This window comes from Meleagris gallopavo, chromosome 5 (genome assembly GCF_905368555.1).
Source record: "Meleagris gallopavo chromosome 5, MGAL_WU_HG_1.1, whole genome shotgun sequence".
NCBI classification, from domain to species: Eukaryota; Metazoa; Chordata; class Aves; order Galliformes; family Phasianidae; genus Meleagris; species Meleagris gallopavo.
In genome coordinates, this window is record NC_139408.1 from 16109794 (window position 1) to 16131450 (window position 21657).

General features: G+C 35.1%; 1 protein-coding gene across 2 annotated transcripts in view; it reads right to left on the reverse strand.

Moving 5' to 3' along the window:
* Positions 1-26: 26 nt before the first annotated feature.
* Positions 27-21657, reverse strand: part of CPT1A (carnitine palmitoyltransferase 1A) — a 36587-nt gene continuing 14956 nt past the window's right edge. For both annotated transcript variants that reach the window (XM_085224409.1, XM_010711176.4), the window contains exons 6-20: positions 20849-20950; positions 20029-20166; positions 18743-18820; positions 17961-18068; positions 16248-16335; positions 13483-13678; positions 12019-12207; positions 11695-11800; positions 9940-10056; positions 9124-9288; positions 7725-7859; positions 6444-6596; positions 5417-5521; positions 4448-4540; positions 27-3025 (exon numbers count right to left, since the gene is read on the reverse strand). In XM_085224409.1, coding sequence (XP_085080535.1) covers positions 2939-3025; positions 4448-4540; positions 5417-5521; positions 6444-6596; positions 7725-7859; positions 9124-9288; positions 9940-10056; positions 11695-11800; positions 12019-12207; positions 13483-13678; positions 16248-16335; positions 17961-18068; positions 18743-18820; positions 20029-20166; positions 20849-20950 — 1860 coding nt within the window. In that variant the 3' untranslated portion in view covers positions 27-2938. The remainder of the gene's footprint in view (positions 3026-4447; positions 4541-5416; positions 5522-6443; positions 6597-7724; positions 7860-9123; positions 9289-9939; positions 10057-11694; positions 11801-12018; positions 12208-13482; positions 13679-16247; positions 16336-17960; positions 18069-18742; positions 18821-20028; positions 20167-20848; positions 20951-21657) is intronic.

The following is a 21657-nucleotide window of genomic DNA, read 5'->3' on the forward strand; positions in this document are numbered from 1 at the left end:
AAAGAAAATACAAAAGACACAAAACATTTTACTTAGTAGTGATAATTGTGAAACTTTATTTTATTTTTTTGAAGTCATTGAAGAGGGCAGAACATTGGGACAGACTATTGAATGTAAATAACCAACCACAGGAGTAAGCGAACAAGATAAAAAACAGCTGAAAGTAATACATTTTATACAAGAAAGCAATTGGTACAAAGGCTGAATTAGAACCATGATTTTCAAGGTCAGGCTTGCACACCTCCATAGTCCTGTAGAAGCCAACCCTTAAGAGTATTCAGTTTGGAATAACCTTAGTCCTGGACAATGGCAGCCTCTAAATGCACCAAATTTCTGCTATTCCATTATATTAAATAGATGAAATAATAAATTCTGCAGATTCATATTTAAAGGATTTGATCAATTCCACACTGGTATTTAACAAACAGGTTAATTTATTATTATCCAAACCTAGCCATCCCTCACTTAGAGCTCTTTTCACTAACTGAGAACAGGTGATTCAAGGTTTAGTTATGGATGAACAGTTGTTCCAAAATACAGACATTAACAATAAAGTACACTGTACCAGAAAGTTCATTCAATTCTAAGTATTTTCCATTACATTCCTATGGCTTTTGAGCAAAAAAGCAAGTAGTTTTACTGTATGTACACCATATTGAACATCAAGTTTAAATTATTTATTAACAGCCTACATTCACTGTGGATTTCTAAGATTTACATCCAAAAAGCTATTTTATTTACACGCTGTTGACATCTTAAAGAATGAAATAAGATTCTATCTGTTTAGGAATTACAATCTAACTCAAATTAAAAAAGAAAAAAGAAAAAAGACACAATTAACACCACTCTTTTAAACATTTACAATAAAAAACAACTTTCTGTGCCAATTGTACTTTAAGAATGTAAAATTGCATTGATAACTGCACTAAATACAATTAGACATGAAACATTTAAAACCTGAGAGTCAAATCTAAACTTTTTCTTTTTTTTGGAAAATCCTAGAAGCCCTATGTTAATTTAAGCACAGACTGGTTAGTGGTCAATACAAAAAACAGTGCATTATTTCTGCAGCTCCAGAAAAATACATCACTATAACATTGATGCAGTAATTTGGTAAATGTTAGCTGCAGTAAGGCTTATTTTAAAGTCTCCTTTCCCACAAACTTCATCCAATCAAATAATGGGCATCTTTGGCCAATTCCTATGGGGCAACCTATATTTATTTAAGCACGTATTTGCTTATGTATGTATTTAGAACCTTTGTTGAGGTTTTCCACTTCAAACATAACAGGTGTTTCAATACCTAGATCAGAGTGGGGAAAAAAAAAAAACAAAAACAAAAAACCATGTGTAGAGGCATATCAAGTTAGCAATACTGGCCAGAAAAAGAAATCCAAAAAAACCTAATGAGAAGTTTCAAAATGAGCACAGCTCTGGAGCAACATTACTAAATATTTTGTACCTTTTACTCGCAGAAAAATAAATTTGCCCTCATGGGTGGCACTGTATCGTGTGATCTAAAAAAGTAATGACACCGATAAAGTTTGAGGAAGAGTAGCATAACACACCACATTACTTCAGTTTTGTAGCAATCATTTTACTTCTGCACTTACAAATACGGCCCTTTTTCAGTATAACTGCCTGCCCTATTCCCACCCCCATTTTTGTTGCATCTTTCAGAAGCTGTCGGACTCAAAGGGCCACTCAGAAGAGGTTTGAGAAGGCCGTAATTTCCCCATTCTGGAGCTATTTTCCATTCCTTCACAGCCTGTTTCATGCAGAGAGCTGACTATGCAATTCTGGTCCTTTCAGGCTGAAACCTAGCAAACAGCAATTGCTCAGCCTCTACATGCAGCCTTGATTCATAGATTATCTAACAGGTTTGAGTTTAAATATATTTACATTCCCTAGAACCCAGAAACTCTTCTCTCAGCGAATCACTAATGCCACTCAGATCGTGAGTATCTGTAGCTCTGAAAAGTTACTCCTGCACTTTAGAGAATGGTCTTTGCCATGTAAGAGGAGATCATCTCATCAGAGCTTTAAACCTAGCTGCACCATACACAAGCAAATTCAATTCTACTTCTAACATAGCCACCTAATTTATAACTTCAGAACTAGATCTGCGTTGCTATTTCCCCTCCACAAAAATGTAAAACCAACTCCCAGTGTAAGCTTTTCTCCTGTGTTTAGGGTATTTCTTTTACTAAGGCACTGGCATGAACAAGCACACAGGTTCATTTATATGGATATAAAATCAATCATGTGGCAAACATGCTTATAAGTAACAAAAAAAGTTTGATACCTGCTAATTTGCATATTTTACTACTTCACTGTAGCACATACTTCTTCCCAAAAAGAAACACACCAGTTGGGTGTGTTGCACTAGGTTATGATTTTGGGATTTTTTTTTTTCTAATCTTACAAAGAAGTTACCGTTAAAGAAGTTAATGAAGGTAAACAGCCAGAAGTATTGTCATTTGTTGAAATAAAGCAGCAGATACTCTGAAGAACATCCTGCTATTTATGCATACCAAATCAAATCTTTTAAAGGCTTTGAGTTTAAGACCTGATATGTTTTATCCCTTCCATTCTGGAATACAAGTGGACTCAAATAATTTTAAGAACAAGAAAAAAAATGAGAGAAAACTGAAGGAGTTAGAATATACATGCCTTCGTGCAATAGTGGTATACTTCATCCCTAGAAATGTATAAGATTTCAAAAGTTGCCCTTTGTGGAACTAAATGTTTCCAAACTATTAAAAGAAATAATAATCATGAAATATTCAAACCATGGCTAAGGTTTTCATAGGAGATCAACACGATGTGACTCAGTTTCTTCACCAGCTAGTGTTTTTTTGCAAACCTTCCTTTCATTCGCTGTTCAGAAGAGTTTCCATCCCATCGATGGGAGTTTGCTTCGTGGCAATAACCCAAATCATTTGGTACAGTTTTTAGGAGGTTGAAACAAACCCATGATGTCAACCATTGCTTTTTGGATGTTCTTTCCAAAGCGATGAGAATCCTTAATAAATAAATAAAAATACAATGAACTGTGCTGTCTGGTAACAGTTATAAACAAAAGAAAGAATTTTAATATTTTCTAACTTTGGAACAGAGGTTTAGATCACATATATTACCATAAAACAGGTAATTTAAACTACAAAAATTCTAATGCTATGTAAATTAATCCAGGTTTATGCTATTATTGACTACATTATGTTGTTATGGTTTTTACACACAGAACTGAGAATCTGCCTCTGAAATCAAATGCGTCTATAGCTTTGTATCATTACTTAAAAAAAAACAAAAAACTAAAACATCTAGTTCATACAAGATGATTTTACCCAAGCCATTTCTCACAACACAAAGAATGCCCAGAAAGTATAAAACAACCTAAAAGTACTGAAAAAGAAAAAAAAAATTAAAAAAATTGCATTTGAGTTCCTATTGGAATCCTGAATCCATTAGAAAAACAACATCAAGTACAGAAAATGAAAATGAAGTCACAATTACTTAAACATTAAGAAACTATTCCAAGAGATGAACGGTACAGGGAAGAAAAAGATTATGAATATAAATCATTAGCTATATTATAAAACCTACTACAGGAAACTCTAATGATATCAAGGACAAGAACATAAAGCGTTGCCTTCTCTCTGTGGACTTTTGCCTTGACTGATAAGAGTACAGGGAAACTTAATGTATAAATTAAATGGCATCTGAAGAACAATTTGAACCACACATGAACAAAGTCATATTTTCTAATATGTAATGATTAACCAGAGGCATCAAGATTTATCAGACAAGTTAAGGTCTATGTACTCCTGCCAAAACCGAGTATGCTGGTAAGTCATAAAACAAAGGGGAAGGACAAACTGAAGCTCACTCAGTGCTGATTTCTGCAGCAGAAGGATACTGATGGATGACATCGACATTTCAATAGATGGGTGTTATTCCGATAAATTCTGATAAGTTTCCCAAGCACAGGTTAAAATTTATCCACCAACTTCCGTCAGAACTATTTAGACTAAGGTGATTCAAAGAATAAAGAGCACACCACTGTATTATCTTTACCACTGCAGCCAGAGGCAAATCAAAGCTAAACTGTAATAACAAAAACCAGGAGACACTTATATCTTACTGCTTTCGGGACAGATATGAGTCATTTCATAGGAGTGCATGTACACAAACATGACCTTAGGCTTTTTTTTTTTTTTTTTTTTTTTTTTTACATCTGACAGGAAGGTGAAGTATTATACAGTTTCCTTGGTTCATCAAGTCACTAAATTTATAAAAGCTGAGAAAAACATTAATATACAGCATATGTTGACAAAGAAAAAAGCAGAGTATAACTGTAAGTTGCAAGTCCTAGTACATTTTTAGTAGACAGTGAGTAGAAGAGTTTTACAAGCAGACATCAGAACAGGAAAGGATTGTCCCTTACCGTTTCAGAACAAGAGAATTTGCTGGAGACATGAAAGTGAATGGAGTTTTCATCCAAGATTATGTAAGAAACACCGTAACCATCATCAGCCACCTAAGGGAAGAAAAATGACAAGAACAAGTCTTAAGCTTACTCTTCGTTCACTTTCCACAACAATCCCTGAACTTTCCAAACCAATCAACTAACAGCCACAAAACCAGCTTTCAGCTTGACAAGCCAACCAAAATACCCAATAATTATTCTGATTTCTGAGTGCCAAAGAGTAGCCCTGTGATCCCCTCACTGTTCTTTTAATAGAAATGCTTTTTGAAACAGATGAATCTAGTCTACCACATGGAAAAGCCTTCCTAACAGAGTTAACAAGAATATTATCAATTTCCATATTCAAATTTTGGTAAAATACTATAGCAAGTCAGAAGCTCATTACAACCCCAACAGTATGCTAGCTCCACAAAACTGTTTTATTCTTATCCTAGTCACTACTCATATTTAAGAAGGCAAACAGACCAATCTGATTAGCTTAATTCAGAGGAAAACGTGAACAACTTTTTTTTTTACTTAATTAGAAATTATAAATTAAAAAACCTCAAAACAGTGAAATAATTACTTTCTACTAATCATAACCTTAAAATTTGGTGTAAGTAGTAAATTGCTTGTCACTTTAATAATAGTTTGACATACTAAATCTGCAGACACAGGTACTACGATAGAAGCCCTCAGTCTATCAGCTCTCCTTGCTGTGGAGCCTTACACCACATTTGATAACTGCATATTTCTTTAAGGATGATCCATTTTTTAGTGGGACAAGGGAAAAAGATGATGTTGGTTTTTCTGGGTGCATTTACATAGTTAGAAAACATTAAACAAATTTTTTAAGTGTATATTGCACTTCTAATGTGCAACATCAGGGGACTATAGGTCTGAAACAAAACTGTTTTTAAAAGGGATGCTTGTATTTAGTAAACGTACAGGTCCAAATCCACCACCAGAAGATAACATCTCAGGGTTCTTCTTCAGATCAATATGCTGCTGTGGTGTCTGACTCGTTGATAGCCTCCAAGGCTCTGACAAAACCTTTATTACAGGTTAAAAAAAAAATAAAAAAAATCAAGTACATCATATTGTTTAGGAACATGCAACTCAAGAAACAATAAAGACAACTTTAAAAATATTCAATAAAGCAATATTAAAAAGGTACCTCTAGTTCACATGTCAATAGAATAAATAATAGAGTGTTAAAAGAAACAACTTAACTTGTCCTAACATATAAACCACCAACATATTAGATCTTGATGTTCATTTCTAAAAAGTAATAAAATTTCTTAGAGTAGAAATGTTATTTCAAAGCAGATGAAACCGATCTATAGCCTGGTAAACTCTGCATAACAGACCTTGTTAACAAGATCAGCAGTGGTGGTACTCAAATCCAGGTAAATACTACAGAAAGTTAGAAGTTTGTAAAGTCTCCAACAATACAGAGGTTTCTTAGAAGGCTGCAGAAGCTGCGCAAGGTTGTTTGATTCTTAACTTAAAGCAAGAGCATTCCAACTTTATTTCAGAAATTCCAATTTTAAAATATGCCTTAATAAAGCATTTGTCACTGCAGTTAACTGTAAAAAACAAAAATTACACTATAAGGCTCCATTAGCTCATGTCAACTTACAACAAAGTAATTCTATTACAGTTCCAAAAGAATATTCTTGAGAGAAAGCATGTGGCTGCCTGTGGTGAATGTGTGCTAACAGCCAATATTTTATTGTAATACTGATTATATCTTTCTTGCAAACCTTAACATGGTATTACTGAAAGTCTATTAGTATTTGTATATATCTAAAAACAAAAATGAAAACAAGCTGTAAGATATTAAGCCATGCTATCTATACTCTTATCTTCTTTCTGAGGAAAACTGGAGTTCTATTAATATGTAAGCAGATACCAGAAAACGCTAAATAAATAAATGGTTATTTACTGTAACCAATCAATAAAGATAACTTACTTCTTTGAGGAAAGGAGAATCTACGGAAAGGTACTTGGAAACAACATACAAGCAGAACAGATGGCGGTCAATGCCTGCACCAGTCATGGCAAGACGATATAAGTGCTGGTGTTTGGTAGCTGCAAGCCGGAATAACTTCAGCTTATTTTCATTCTAATAATGAAAAAAAGATGGGAAAAAAATCCATTAAGTGAATCTATTTGGTTTCTTAGAAAGCTGCAGGAAATCAAGTCTCAATGTGGTTTAAGAAAGGCAGGAGCTGCAAGAGCCATTTTAGATGACAGCATATGAGTGTAACGTAAGGGCTGAAAGAAAATTTCAGTCTCAAACTCACTTTAAGATAGCTCTTTTGCTAAGATTTTATAACATCAAATGCAACACTGAGAATATGGTAACCTGCCACTTAGGTCCAGCATCACTGTGTTTTATGCCACTTACTCAGGATGCTGTGAACAGACTATTAGTCTCCAAGATGAAAACTTACAAGTCACTGGTAGTCATGCTAAGCATGCCTACTATTGGCACTCTGGAATAAAGCTTTGTGGATAGTCCATGGAGGACAAATTCTACACAAAACACACAGATAAGAAGCAAGCAGTAAAGGCAAGTGAATATTAAAAAGGACTGAATTAAGACTTGAGTATACTAGCAAAGATATCTACTGATGTAGCTTTCCAGACCATGTGAATAAGCTATGTATCAAAAATGCAGAAACAGTATCTTCACAGGGATGGTTGTGTGGGTATACGCATGTTATACATTTCTATAAATTGAACAGTTCCATAATGGCAGGTCAGAATCCTAGTTAAATACCATGTTAAAACTAAAATGTGTCTATTTAAAATTTTATTCTAAGATATTTCTAGAGCCTCGTTGAATGTTAAAGTTAAGCACATTCTGTTAAACCAAACCTATCAACTCTACAGCAGCAATTCAAGAGAGCCAACTCTCATATCCCAGTAAAGTTCTTTAATGGCAATTGAGAATTTGGCATGACATTCCTTGCTTCACAAATAAGGAATTCACAAATATCATCAGTTTTCTGGAGTTTAAGATCCATAAAGTTGGCATATTTGATTATTAGTGACTAGTTATTCTCTTTTGGTGTAGCCTTTAATTCCTGCCATACTGACAGACAGCTATCTGCTGCCCCACTTCCATTCGCAAAACAAGGCATCACTCTTTCTTTAAATGTTAAAAACTATACAGAAATTTACACGAATAAAAAGCGCTAGCTGCGTACTTTATGGATTGTATTAGAAATCAACACGGTCAACTTACACTTTCACTTGGGTCTTCCATGGTTCGAACAAAATTACATGATTCAATGGTACACGAACGGACAGTTTCAGTCCTGCCTTCTCTGAACAAGCGTGTCATAGAGGCTTCGTATGTCAAAGAAAATTTTCCCATGTCCTTGAAAGTTGAAAAATAAGGACTTAGTGGCTTAGACAGACTTAGCCTCTCTTTCTTAATCGATGGTAACATTCAAGGTAAGTACATAGGATGCAAATCTCTCCACATGTTAAGCAAGTTGTTAGTAATCTACCATTAGCTGTCTTACAGAAAAAAAGTAATAATGGGATTTGATAAATGCTTTTATAGCAAAGGCTACACTACACATTTTATATCCACTTCTTTGGTTTGTCATAAAAAGAACTCAGTTCTCAAAAGCTTATTAGAAAGTTCAGTGGCTACTTAACTCATACAGCTGTAATTAAGTAAGCTACAATATTTTAAATTCAAAGTGTAATAGCATAGATTTGTATGGCAGCATGGGGATAAAAGAAGTGAAAGAACATGATCTGAGAATGTGAAAACTGAAAATGATCTGCAAAATGCAAAAACAGCAGCTTTCATATTACCCACAGATTCTGAAGTTTTTGTATTGTAAAAGCTTATCTAGTATGTGGTATCAACTCTTTCAGGTCACAAAAGTTTGTTCAGCTTCAAATTAAGAGATCAGGTGGTTATTGAAAATATAAAAATAAAAGGTGCTTGGGACAGTGTGAAAGTCAAGTTATTTGCCATGTAGATGCCCTAAGGAATGGTAGCAAAGACAGTAAGTAGTGATAGCAGCAAGGAAATCTCTATGCTTTGACATTCAATTTGGAATTGCATTAAAAAAAGCAACAAAAGAAATTCGGAGAGCTAATACCAATAAATATTAATGACAGCAATGACAGCTAGAATGCAAAACCTGTACATTTTGCTATGTGGGCATCCTATGAAAATAAAAAGGTGAGCTAACAAGAAAAAAACAACAGGCAGGCACATCTATTAATCCTGTTAAGGAATGGAATGTTCATTACTACAGAATTAAGGGGGACTCCAAACTAACAGCTAAGTTTAATACTACGTGGGTTTGAACAGCAATAACAAATTTACCTACAAAAGTTTTCATATCTGAAAGATACCTATGGCTAAAACAACTAAGCAGACAAGAAAAATCTGCATTAGCATCAAGAAATCAACCTTTAGACAATGAATTTCCAGCTGGTAATCTGTTTAGCATTTGTACTAACTTCCACTGAACGTCTTTAATAACCTTACACAAGCAGTGTGAAGTTACACGAAAGCACAGTGTACTTTACACAATCACACATTCTAATCACAAGTACAGAAACACAGAATCTTATTAAATTGTATAAGAGTATAAGTCAAAGTCTGCTCTTCTTACTCGGTAGTGAGCAAGCTGCAGGGCAAGTTGAACGAAGGCATCAGGGCTGGTTTTTGCTTTCTTTATTAGCCCCTTCCCAAAAACATCAAAGTAAAATGAATAGAAGTCCACGTCATCTGCTAGAGCTCTAGCAGTGCTCAGAGACCTCTCGATCACATCTTGGCACTGAAATACACAAGCAAATTAGTTATCTATACATACACACACACACACACACACACACACACAAGTATAAGCATTTGAAGGCATTCAAAACAAACGTAGAAAGTGCACACATGTTTAACTGATATAAAATAAGTGTTCCCTTTTTATAAGCCATTAACATCATTGTGTAAATATCTTCTTTTGCTCCAAAGGAAGAATATATTTGTGTGAAAGTCAAGATTCAAACAGCTTTAAAAAAGTTTTAAGTCAATATGCATTTGGAGTCCAAAAATGTTCCTAAAACAAAAAACATATTAAGATTGTTCAGATCACTAGAACATTAAGTGCGTCACCAGCCTACAAAATAGGATTGTGGTAATTTGTCTTGAACTTAGGGAAAACAAAAAAATATTATTAACATCTAGACAGAATTCTGAATACATATAAGACAGCTAATCTCAAGGAAACTTTCCAGTAAAAAGCTGCTATTTCCTAGCAGAATTTTTAAAAAGCGGTGTTAAGAACAGTGCCATCCTTTTAAGGAAACTGGGTAATGCGCACAAGCAAAATACATATTTTACAGGGCTCAAGGAAATTAACTACTTGTAAGGTTTTCAGTAATTAATTATATGATTTGACTGCTCAAGAAAAGCTGATCTCCTTTCCCCTTACCTCTTCTGGAATTTCCCACTGTAGTTTGGTAGGGATAGGGATATTTTGATTGGTTTCTCCTTTGCAGTGTCCATCGTCAGAGTAGCCCAGTTCAAGATACTCAGTTGCCATTACATTCTGTGAAGAAAGATATCTTTTCAGAATTGCAAACACATTACATCCTAATTCCACAACAATAAGTAATTTTGAAGTCCCAACACATTCAGGATAACACATTTCTAACACACAGTGAAATGCAATCTATTCTCAAATACTGCCTATTACTTGAAGGCATTTTTACTTCTAAGCAGAAAAATACCAGATATACATAAAATACTGTACTACAGTGGTGTAAAGCGTTTTAATTAAACCTCCTCCAAAAAAAGGCTTTCAATCTTTATTCAATTTTGATCCTAAAGAATTTCTGTAAGTCTGTTATCTGACAAAACCAGTTCATCAGAAACATTTTATTGCAGATTAAGTGCAAATTTCCAAAAAAATTAATCAGAAATCTTTAATTCTTTTCAAGATTTGTAAGCTGCTCAATGTTTCAGTACATTTTATGTGCACACTTGACCTCTTGGCCTAGTTTTCAAGATGGATGATACAAGTTGAATGACAAAGAAAGACTTTGCCTTACAAGATTTCAAGTGAAATATTGTGGGTTTTTGTTTGTTTTTTTAACTTGAGGTTATCAATTATTCAACATGGAAAAAAAAAGTTTGATAAAAATCTGTTACACGTATGTACTTATTTCTAATCTCTTGCTGATGTGGACAGAACACACCAACTACAAAACGTCCAGAATTTCTTAGGAAACTGAATTCTATTTTATTTTGGACTTCCTGATTCTCAGCAGAAAAGGGACCGACTAACAGTAAGTACAAAGAACTAAGCACATTGAGTGATTCTCTGAAATAAAACTAAGTAATACTTTTCCACTGGCCAGAACAGCTAGTCTCAACTAGACTGTTCAATTAACCTTGAATGAGTTTTGACTTTCTCTCATTTAGAGAATGCAGTTAGGACTTTCTCTTCTTATACAAATGGATACTTATAGATAATAAAATCAGGACATGACTTGGGGCATCAGTTGGACCTGGGTTCCACTTGCACAGATACATAATTAAATCAGAATTAGCTAATGTTTCTGAAATAGTTTTGAGTGATGAAGTCATAACTGTTTATAGGTCTAAACATCAAAGAGAAAAAATATTCAGATAGGATTTCAAGCAATAAACTATGTCCATGATGAACAAATTCGACAAAAAATCCATTTATACCATTCATTGCAGCAAAACACAAGAGCTAATTTAAATAACATCAATCTAGAATGTAAAAATAGCTTAAGGGAAATAAATGCTACAGAGTATAATTTCTAAGTTTTAAAAATAAATGTGGGATTTTACAGCACAAGGAAGCCTAGGTGCTTCAGGAGCACGTCCATACGCAAAATGAAGTGCTATATCAAACAGGCAATAGTTTATTTTTTATAAAAACAAGCTAGATAGGGTGACATGTCACTTTTCTATAAACACATCTGTTGTCATTAAATTTTAATAAAGGCCCTTAGGGCAATGCAACTTATTTTTTAGCAAGTTTTGCTTGTTTGTTTGTTTTTAATTCCGCTGACAACACAGAAGACAAAACAAATCCAAAATCACTCATCAGCAACGTAGTTGCAAGAGACTGGAAAGGAATCTGATGTTATTCAGAGGTGTTGCTTGAACCACCTAACATTATATTCTACATTAACCTTTTGTATGTAACACTTACCTCCCACAGGTGTCCAACAATAGGAGCATCTGCCCAAGAGTGCTCAGCATTCAGGCCCATTTTGCCATTTTTGAATACTACAAGCGTAAACGTTTTATCAAACCACCTACAAAAAGATTACATTTCCTTATTAATTTTTATATTTCAGAAACATTTTTATACTCTAACTTCATGTCTGTCAAAAAGATTCGAACTATGCTGGGTTTTTTTTTGTAGGAAATGGACAAATTTATATGCTTACAAGTCACTAACTCATATGCATTAGCCACGTGAATTAGCCCATCTCTGAAAAAGAGAAGGGTCTTTTCACAGTTAATACTGTACCTGTCATAACATCTGCCATGTATTAAGGATTTTGCATATTCATCTAGTGACCTCACTGGATCTTCTTTCCTGTACCCTTGTCTGTCATCATCCAATGTCACAAAAAATGCTGCTTTTTCAATGGCATCTAAGGACTGTTTGTTCTTTCCACGGCTAAAATAAGCTTGTCGAGCCTTAGCCCATGGTACCCTGCAGAAAGAATTTGATTTACAGCCAGGTTACATGGATTAGTGCATATTTTATCATCCTGAGACATTCCTCCTACTTGTATCAAGTTTTGAGCTGCTACTCGCATTCATTTAAACTATAACAAAACAGAAAAGTTCTAAACATACAGGTATAATACAATACTAAGAAATAACTCAGCATTAGTTCAGTACCTACAGGGGGTCTCTTCAATAAAGCTGGGGAGGGACTCTTTATCAGGGAGTGTAGAAAGAAATGGCTTTAAAAAAAAAAAAAAAAAAGGCAGATTTAGATTAGACATCAGGAAGAAATTCTTCACTACAACAGTGCTGAGGCATTGGAACAGGCTGCCCAGAGAAGCTGTGGATGCCACATCCCTGCAAGTGTTGAAGGCCAGGTCGGAGGGGCTTTGAGCAACCTGGTCTAGTGGAAAACAACCCTGCCCATACAAGGGGGACTGGAACTAAATGAACTTTCAGGTCCCTTCCAATCCAAACTATTCAATAATGCTATCATAACACAAATGCAAAGCCTAAGCATTATTCTTCAGAAGTTTCAGCTGCACACAATATGTATAACACTGATCATCTACATTTAATAACTGAACAAAAGAAGATATCTATTATGTGAAAGGAAACAGAAGTAACAATGAAAACAATTCACTGATAAAAATATCTATTGCTGTAGCACCTAAATATAAGCATCTGGACAATTTTCCATGAGAACTTCCATGATAAATAACTGAAACAGATCTAAAGTTAATAAACAAAGGAATTTCTATACAGAAGTGCCACATTTATTTATTTAGAAATTTGTAACTTTTTCCAATGAAAAAATGTATTAAAGTACAATATCTCTTAGTATATTAAAAACCCATAGCTCTTTCTCTTCAGTGTCCAGAAACAAATCAGACAAGACTGAACTGAATTTGTCAAAATAGAATTGAATTCAATAATCTCTCACCAAGAACCAGGTGAATTTACATTCTCAATCTTTAGTTTGAGAACACTCTTTAAAATGTCAGTGAATCTCAGAGAAAATCGAAAGCTTACATATTTTAACATGCTTAATATTGCAAAGCCTCAAATTACACTTCTTACCACAAATAAAGCAAACTTCTCTAGCTCTCCAGCTAAGTATGGGGAGTCTATACAGAGCTGCAATTGCAAAATTATTTTTAATTCCACATCATCATTACAAAGGACAGCACAGCAGTAACATGTCAGCAATATACTTCCAAATAATGAAATTAATTTAAAAAATGATAATAAGCCATACCTGTCTCCTGCAGTAAGAGCTGCTAATTTCTCTTCACCAGCCTGAGGCTCTGAATCATCATCAAGAATTCTCTGTATCTGCTGTTCAATCTCTCGAGGTTTCAACAGCCGACCATCGTGGTACAGCCACACTTTGAAGTAACGCCCCTTGTGATAGACAACAATGTGTTTGCTGTCTTTCACATGCTGGAGAGTATCTAGAATTTTAAATTGCTTTTATGAAAACAAAGCTGAAGTCTCAAAATTCTAATAATACACTGTATAATGGCGAGTGCCTACTGCATGTACTATCAATTAGCCACAGCTCATTTAAATAAGTTTATCCTCACTTCATTTACAAGCAGGTCAACTGGAATAAGCTTAAACTTACAACATGAAGGCTTTGTGCCAAACACCTAGTGAAGCTTTCTAAGCAGCTAGGTAAACTCCTCATATGATGGAAACCAGTAATTCAATTCTTTTGCTCTTCCTGATGACATTCTTATAAATCTGAGGAAATCAGTTGATGAGACAGTGAAGAAAGAGACATCCTAAAAGCCATCTCATTATTCTGAGAAACATGGTACCAGGAAAGAGTTCTCTACTTCAGGTGTTCTGACCTATCCATGAAGTTTTGAGAAGTATCCACTGATCAGAAGCAGTTTTATACTTATGGCACCTTTGGCTACCTTAGATAAAGCTCAAGCTTTTGTAGAAGTATCACAATGGCACCTGAAAGCTCCAAGAAAATCTGCTGCAGAATTAGTACAGGGTTTGATTCTCAAAAATGAGAAAAATGGATAGCAACATTTTCTTTCATCTGTTGACTACTCATGTTGGTATTTCCAGATGATCTGCCTCCTATTCTGTTTTGTCACTGAAATAAAAATAAAAAAGCATCCTCACACACACCCAAAAAAAAAAAAAAAGCTACGTAGTATCTGAACATAAATAGAAGCTGAGCCCAGAGAATGTAAGACAGGCTACTGGGGGGGATCATTGGAGGCTGGTTTCGGGAGAAACCCCTACTAAGCCTCTAGGGATATACTCCATAGAAAAATACCACCACATGGAGAAGAATATGCCTCAAGTGCTCTGATATTCCAAATTCTCAAAGCTGATCCATCGATTGTCACATTTAAGTACAACAAACAAGTTACAAACTGAATCCCTGAATGGGAATAAGCCCCTTTAAAGTTTGCAAAAAAATTAAAGCTCCTTAGGACCATCAGGATGCAGGAACATTAAAGCTCCAACCCACCAGGTTATATAAGCCTATGTGACAGTCAAATGTACCTTGAATAAGACCACCATATTTGTTAAGCCTCAACACAACTCTTCGACATGGCAGATACTAAGACTCACACCAGTGTAAATGAATTGTAGGAGAAGCAGTTGGAAAAGTCTGGAATATCTGTCCAGACAGGGGGATGGAAAGGTATCTGGAAGGTGCCTTGTCCATGGCAGGGGTTGGAACTACATGATCTTTAATAGCTCTTCAAACTCAAACCATTCTATGACTTCATGACACTACTAAAGAACATCGCTGTCACTTCGAAAAAGCAATCCAACTCTAACACAGATATGTAAAAAAATCCTTGCTATGCCAGAGAAGGCATTAAAAAATAAAATAAGGAGATGAAATTACCCCATAGTTACATGGCTGACTTCAACAAGCAACTGAAAGGATTGAAAGAGAGGTGTCACATACCCTACTTTCCTATCCATGTTTTTCCTATCCATGTTTTTCCTATCCATGTTTTTCCTATCCATGTTTTTCCTATCCATGTTTTTCCTATCCATGTTTTTCCTATCCATGCGTTAGTGAATGCATGCATCTGCCCTCCTTCAAGAAATACTTAACTCCTGTTGCCTGAATTGAAAGCAGATGTACATTTACAGTGAAAATGTACAGATGAACTTTGACTTACAGATACAATTACTTTTTGGGCATGGCGAACAAACATGATTGCTTGTCAACTTGTAAACTTAGTATCCCACAGAAGCTGCAGGAACAGATTCACACAAAAATAACCTTGTTCTACTTAAACAGGTACCTCTATTCAACAGTAAGATGTAAAAATTTAATTAGTCAGCACTTAGAATAATCATTTCATTGCTGGAAGTTAGAGCAGGAGCTAATAAAAAAAAGCATATGTTTTCTTAATTGTTACAGAGAAAGATTTAGTCACTGTCCTTCTTAGAGCTGATTCATCTACCTGGTATCTTACAGTGCATACAAAGCATCAAGATAACACTAGCACTGAAAAGCCTGCCAGGACTAAGATTGTACCTGCCTTTGACCTAGGTAAGCAACAGTGCTGAACAAACATTCATATTGAGAAGAATACATTAAGATGCTGTTGTAAACAATAAACTGAAAGGAAAAAAAAAAAGTCAAAACAGGACAGATTTTAAAATGACTTAGATGAGAGAACTCAATCTTCGCAAAGAAAAACCATGTGTATCAAAAGAAACCTGAAAGAGTAGAACATGAAAAAAAAAAAAAAAAAAGGTTACATATAATTTAAAAGCAGGAGGCAGACAATTTCCTGAAGTCAGCTTTTAATTAAAGAGACAAACACTGAAGTGAAGTTTCAAAGTCATTCTGAACAAAAAAACTACCTATGAGCTCTATGACAATCCATTACTTCCTGAGAAACAGCAGTATTGGTGCCCTCGTGTCTTTGAACCCTTTAGCTGGAAAAAAGGGAGTCTAGCAGAAAATATCCCCAAAATTGTGAGTTCCATTAAGATGTTCTCTTCTCCTTGGATAGCCCTGCTTACCTGATTCTTCTCCAGGGATGCGAGAGGTATTAAACATCCGCTCCCACTGAGCTGAGCAAAGTGGAACAGTAGATCCCATCAGAAGAATCTGTACAAAACATGTAGATTAAATTCTAATTTAGTATATACCATTAGTAAATTAAAAAGAAAAAAAATAATCTGGTTAAACAAGAGGCTGCAGAACAATAATATTTCTAATGCATCTTTTTTTTTTTTTTCCTGTTCCTTGTTCTCCCTTGAACTACATGTGGAAGATTTCACTGATATTCCAGTAGCTGTATTTTTTTAACTCTTATCAAAGTTCACTCTTCAGAAGCAAGCAGTTAAGATAGCTTGCATCAGAAATCCAATGTGCCCTATGGTCAATCTGGGTTATCCCTTGATTTCTTCTTCTGTTTCTGGCTAATCTATCTATGAAATTACATCATAAACCCAAGGGAGTACACAACTCTCCTACCTTTTCTTATCTACTTTGGCTCCCTTCCTTGTTGGGATTTCTCCTATGCAGGAGAAATCATAACACCAAGTTCAAGGACAACCTTTGCTTCAAACAGTAAGAGCTACTCAAATGCACTCTTGCAATGGTGTCTTTTGTTTTCAAGCAGACTTTCTTACAACCACTATGTCCACATCAGGATCTGAATTCCTCTGAAGTCTGGATGTTTTTAAGGCAGAGTTCTGCCTGACAAATATAATTTCTTAGACACACCATATATTTGCTCCAATTATTTGGGTAACATCCAAACAAGCAGAGCAGTAGAAAGACTTCACTAGGACACCCGCTTTGAAGAAAAACTACAAACATTTCTTACTGTTTCTTTATATGACATTAGGAAAAAAACTATCCACTGAATCATCACAGACTAAGTATATGGGCTTGGGGTTATGATGTTTACTTGAATAAAATACGAAATAGAAACAAATCAAGTATTGTAACAGTATCTGCTTGAAAGACACTTAAGTTTTCTGGAAATGTAGTGTCCTGAGGAAGTATGAAGTCACACACTTAGCGTAAATCAAATGTTTCTAAACTTCAGACAAATTTAACATTAAAAAAGTTGTCTAGCTTTCTTGCTATACCAGATTAAGAAATGAGTAAATTCAGCAATATACTGCAGTGTTTGTTTTCTACCTTGATATATCAAGTAAATAAATTCACTGCATTTGGCAGATTTACTAAGCAAAGCAACTATAAGCAGAAATCACAGAGAACAACATGAAAATATAGCAAGCAGTACAAATTCAATTGTAGTTAATAGTTCAGCATTATACCTCATATATACTTCATATGCTACTCAATTTAAAATTCATCCTTACAGTCAGTTTTAGCAGGGAATAGGAAAATGTTTTCCTGCTGGGATTTTCAGAAGTCAGTGGTTCAGAAGTACCATGACATGCTTGCTACGTATCAATAATTTGTTAGCTGGTGTACTTAACATATGCAAACACAAGACCTTATTTCTCTTTTGGGCAAATAGATAGGTCAGTTTCAAGCGCTGCAATTAGCTGGTGTAACAGAAGCTTGTATCTGATAGTCAGTAGTTTGTGCACATGTGCAATTCAAGTGATAACAAAGACGTCTGAGATCGCAAATTCAGTTGAATCTCACATATGGCTCTGGCACAACACATTCCTCTCCTGCTGTAAAAGCTGATCAACTTCTTACAAACTGTGTTAGAAAAGACCAAAAGCTACTTAAACCGATGTACATACTGGCTTGATTTCTTGTCTATCCAGTTTTTTCCGGTAGAGCAGGATGGCATGGATAATATTACCAGCTCTAGCTGCCTGTATGGTTGTGGGAAATAAATGAAGGAAGTCCTGCAAAGTACATAAGAATCTTAAGTTAGCTATTACCATTGTACACTGAAAAATATACAATATTACTGGTTTTTTGTGTGTTTTTTTTTTTTAAAGTTATATTCTGGTCAATGAAGTCAAGTCTTGAAAATACATGAAGTACATTAATGCAGTGAGTCGATGACTTCAATTCCATTCCTTCAATAGCCACGATTTCCTTAAACAGCACCAGTTTGAAAATCTACAGCATAACTGTTAGTCATCCCATATAATGCTACTGAAAATTTGAATTCAAAGCCACAATATTTCCTACTTATGTTTTTAACCTCAGGGTCTTTCACAATTTTATTTCCTGTACAAACATTTACAAATACCAGAACACACAACTGTGCTATGCATCAGGTTTTTTTCCACATTAATCTTTTTAAAGATTGCTTGTTGCAGTAAGTATAAAACTGTAAAAGAAGCCATCATTGCACAAGTCTGCCCAACTACCAGATGTGCTAAGTTTATTATGAAGATAATACTTTGTAAGACATTTGTTTCAGATTGTACTCCAGAAAGAAAAAAGAAAGCCATATACTCAGTGGCAACAGAGGTCTAAAAAGGGAGATATTAAAGAAAAATAAGTTAAGATCCATGACAGATTTTCCAATGCTTTTTTGACCCATAAGGCATTTATAGCATTTACCTACCATTGCAAAATAGTTACTGTTAACCATAATTGGTCCACGCCCTCTAAGGTAGATATATTCTTCCCACCAATCGCTCACCTGTAGGATGAAAAAAGATGAGTAAAAGTTCATTATTTCTATAGTTGATACCTACTGTGTTGATAATTCCACAATACAATGCTTTGTACGGAAATAGAAATTAAACAGTCAGCTTGCCCCTCCACTTAAAAACATACAAAGAAACAAAAAATCCTCCACTGATTTCTGTTAATATTTAAGGAAAGCAAATAAGAAGTGGGATAATTCTAGTAACAGTAAGTTTCTGAAGAAGTCATCTTCATATGACATTTAAAATGCATCAGAAATCCCCAATGCTGGGGTAATCTAAGCGATAAAAAATTAAAAAATAGATTTTAGATACTACATCAGGAAGCTCAAGAGCAGCCTTGGGGTTGTACAGCCTGGATCTTATTGCAGCCTTCCAGTACACAAAAGGGGCCTACAGGAAAATTTGAGAGGGACTTTGTAAAAGGCATAAAAGGATAGAACCAGGGTAATGGCTTTAACCTAAAAGAAAGGAGATTTCAATTAGATACATGAGGAAGAAATTCTTCATTACGAGGGCAGTGAGGCACTGTGAGGCACTGTGAGGCACTGGGGCAGAGAAGTTGTGAATGCCCCATCCACAACTGTGTTTGAGGCCAGGTTGGATGAGGGGCTTTAAGCAGCTTCATCTAGTGGTTGGCAACTCTGCCTACTGCAGGGGAGTTGAAACTAGGTGAGGTCCTCCTTAAGGTCCTTTCTAACCCATGCCATTCTATGACTATAATTGTATCACACAGTTCTTGCTATGATACTGCAGTTTGGATTTTCTTTTTGATGGAAAATATTTGTTACAATTGCTTGTTTCTTTTCCATATGCTTTATCAGTTCTACATAAAAAATTTTTCCTTAAGTACTCTTCTATCTGAACTATCTGAACAGCTACGTTCAGGGTTTAATTACAAATCTTAACAAGGATAAATAGCCTATGAGCAGCTGTAATAACTAAATCACTGGCTCCAGAGTAACAAACACAGAACTGAACAAAGATGTGCTCTATAAAGTTCCATTTACCAAACTTTCTGTTTTCAAAATCCCACATCAACTTATTTCCATGCAAATCAAGTTGTCTCCAATGCACTTTGCACGAGTTTCAATTCCCTTCTTCTCCATTTAAGACAGAATGAACATTAAGCCAAAAATAAAACAGGAAACAAGTAAATATTCAACAGATGTAATTTGAAATTGTCTGTTGATCTACTCACGTAGTTTGTGGCCCACCATGATTTTAGCTTTAAGTACCACTGAAGCCTTGGTCCTAAGTTAAATGCAAAATCTTTTGCAAGGCCCTCCATTCTTTTGAACTCTTCATCATTCATAAGTGGCCGGACTGATTCCAGATACTAGAATACAGGAAGAGAATCAGCATCAGTGTAGTCACAGATGTGCACCTTCTCATCATTTCAGCAGAAAGTATTTGAACAGCAGAGAGAGCATTCAGATTCAATTTATAAGGCTGCAAAATAGTGTTGTTAAAACACTTCTAAACGTTTTCCTGCAAACTTTTTTTAGAATTTTGCTAACAAATCACATGTGGAAAAGGTCACTTTTCTAAAAATACATTCTCCTCTCGAAAGCATTTTAAAGAACATATTTATTGTTATCATAGGACTCAACTCTTCAGCTTTAAGCCATTTCTCTTTTCCTTCAAATCTTCAGTTTCTGTAACACACAGTCCTACTTACACACTTCGCTGCAAGATTTTCTGTCATAAAACACATACTTATATGCTTGCTAGTCAACATAACAAATACAAGATGCACTGAAAGCCCTGCATATCATACTTCATTGGAAAGTGTTGCAACAGACACCATATCACCCAACATGAAGCAAGCCAGCTTCAAACTGTCATCCATTTCAGTGGTTTGTCTTAGCCCTTAATTTCTACACATTAAGTTTTAATGTATGTGATAATATTGATACCACCACATAATGATTTTAAAACATGGCAAAAACAAAGCAAAAACACTCTAACATAAATATGGATTAAATGTTACCAAAGATAATGAATTGAATTCCACACACCCTGGTGACTGTATCTTTGACAGCTGGAACTGGCAATCGTGGTAAAGACGTCTGGAAACTGTACAACATGGGCTTACGTCCTGAGAAGAGTTTTACAAGAGTCTGAAGAAAAACAAAATCAAAATATACGCTTCAATTTATTATGTTCCACAAAGGAAAATGACAGACTAGTAAGGAATAACATAGCTGGGAGTTCCTTTCACCAATAAGCAACACTAGGCTAAATTTAGCCAACCATCACCTTTATCATTGTTTGACAAAGGCAAAAAGGCAATGGCAAACTATCTTCCAAAGCAAACAACGCATCATTTGAAGAAAAAGAGCATCGTGAAGACGTTCTGACTTCCCAAAAAGTCCTCTGGTCATTAGGCAATATTGTTCGCATATGACACACCTTGATCTCAATAAAAAACAGAGGCAGTTACTTAGTGCACTTCCTCATTCATTTTCCTTTATGAAGATTAAAAAGCAAATGTACCCCACTGATATTTTACTTATAAAATAGGCAATAGAAAAACCCACCTCAACTGTACTCCAAAACAGGAATCGTTCAGTCAAGCATCCCGCATAACAACAGCCATCATTAAGAATTATGCTTTGGAATCATGCTTTGATAGTTTTCAAAGTTATAGCTCAATGTCAAGAGTACAGATTTAAAGGGAGTTTCTTTAAAAACAAGTTTCCCCCAGATAATCCAACTGCATGATTTGAACACATCAAGTTGTGCAAGCATGCCAATGTTATACACAGTCCTTGTGTTATCAAAAACCAATAAACAAACAAACAAAAAAAAAATCAAAAGACAACAA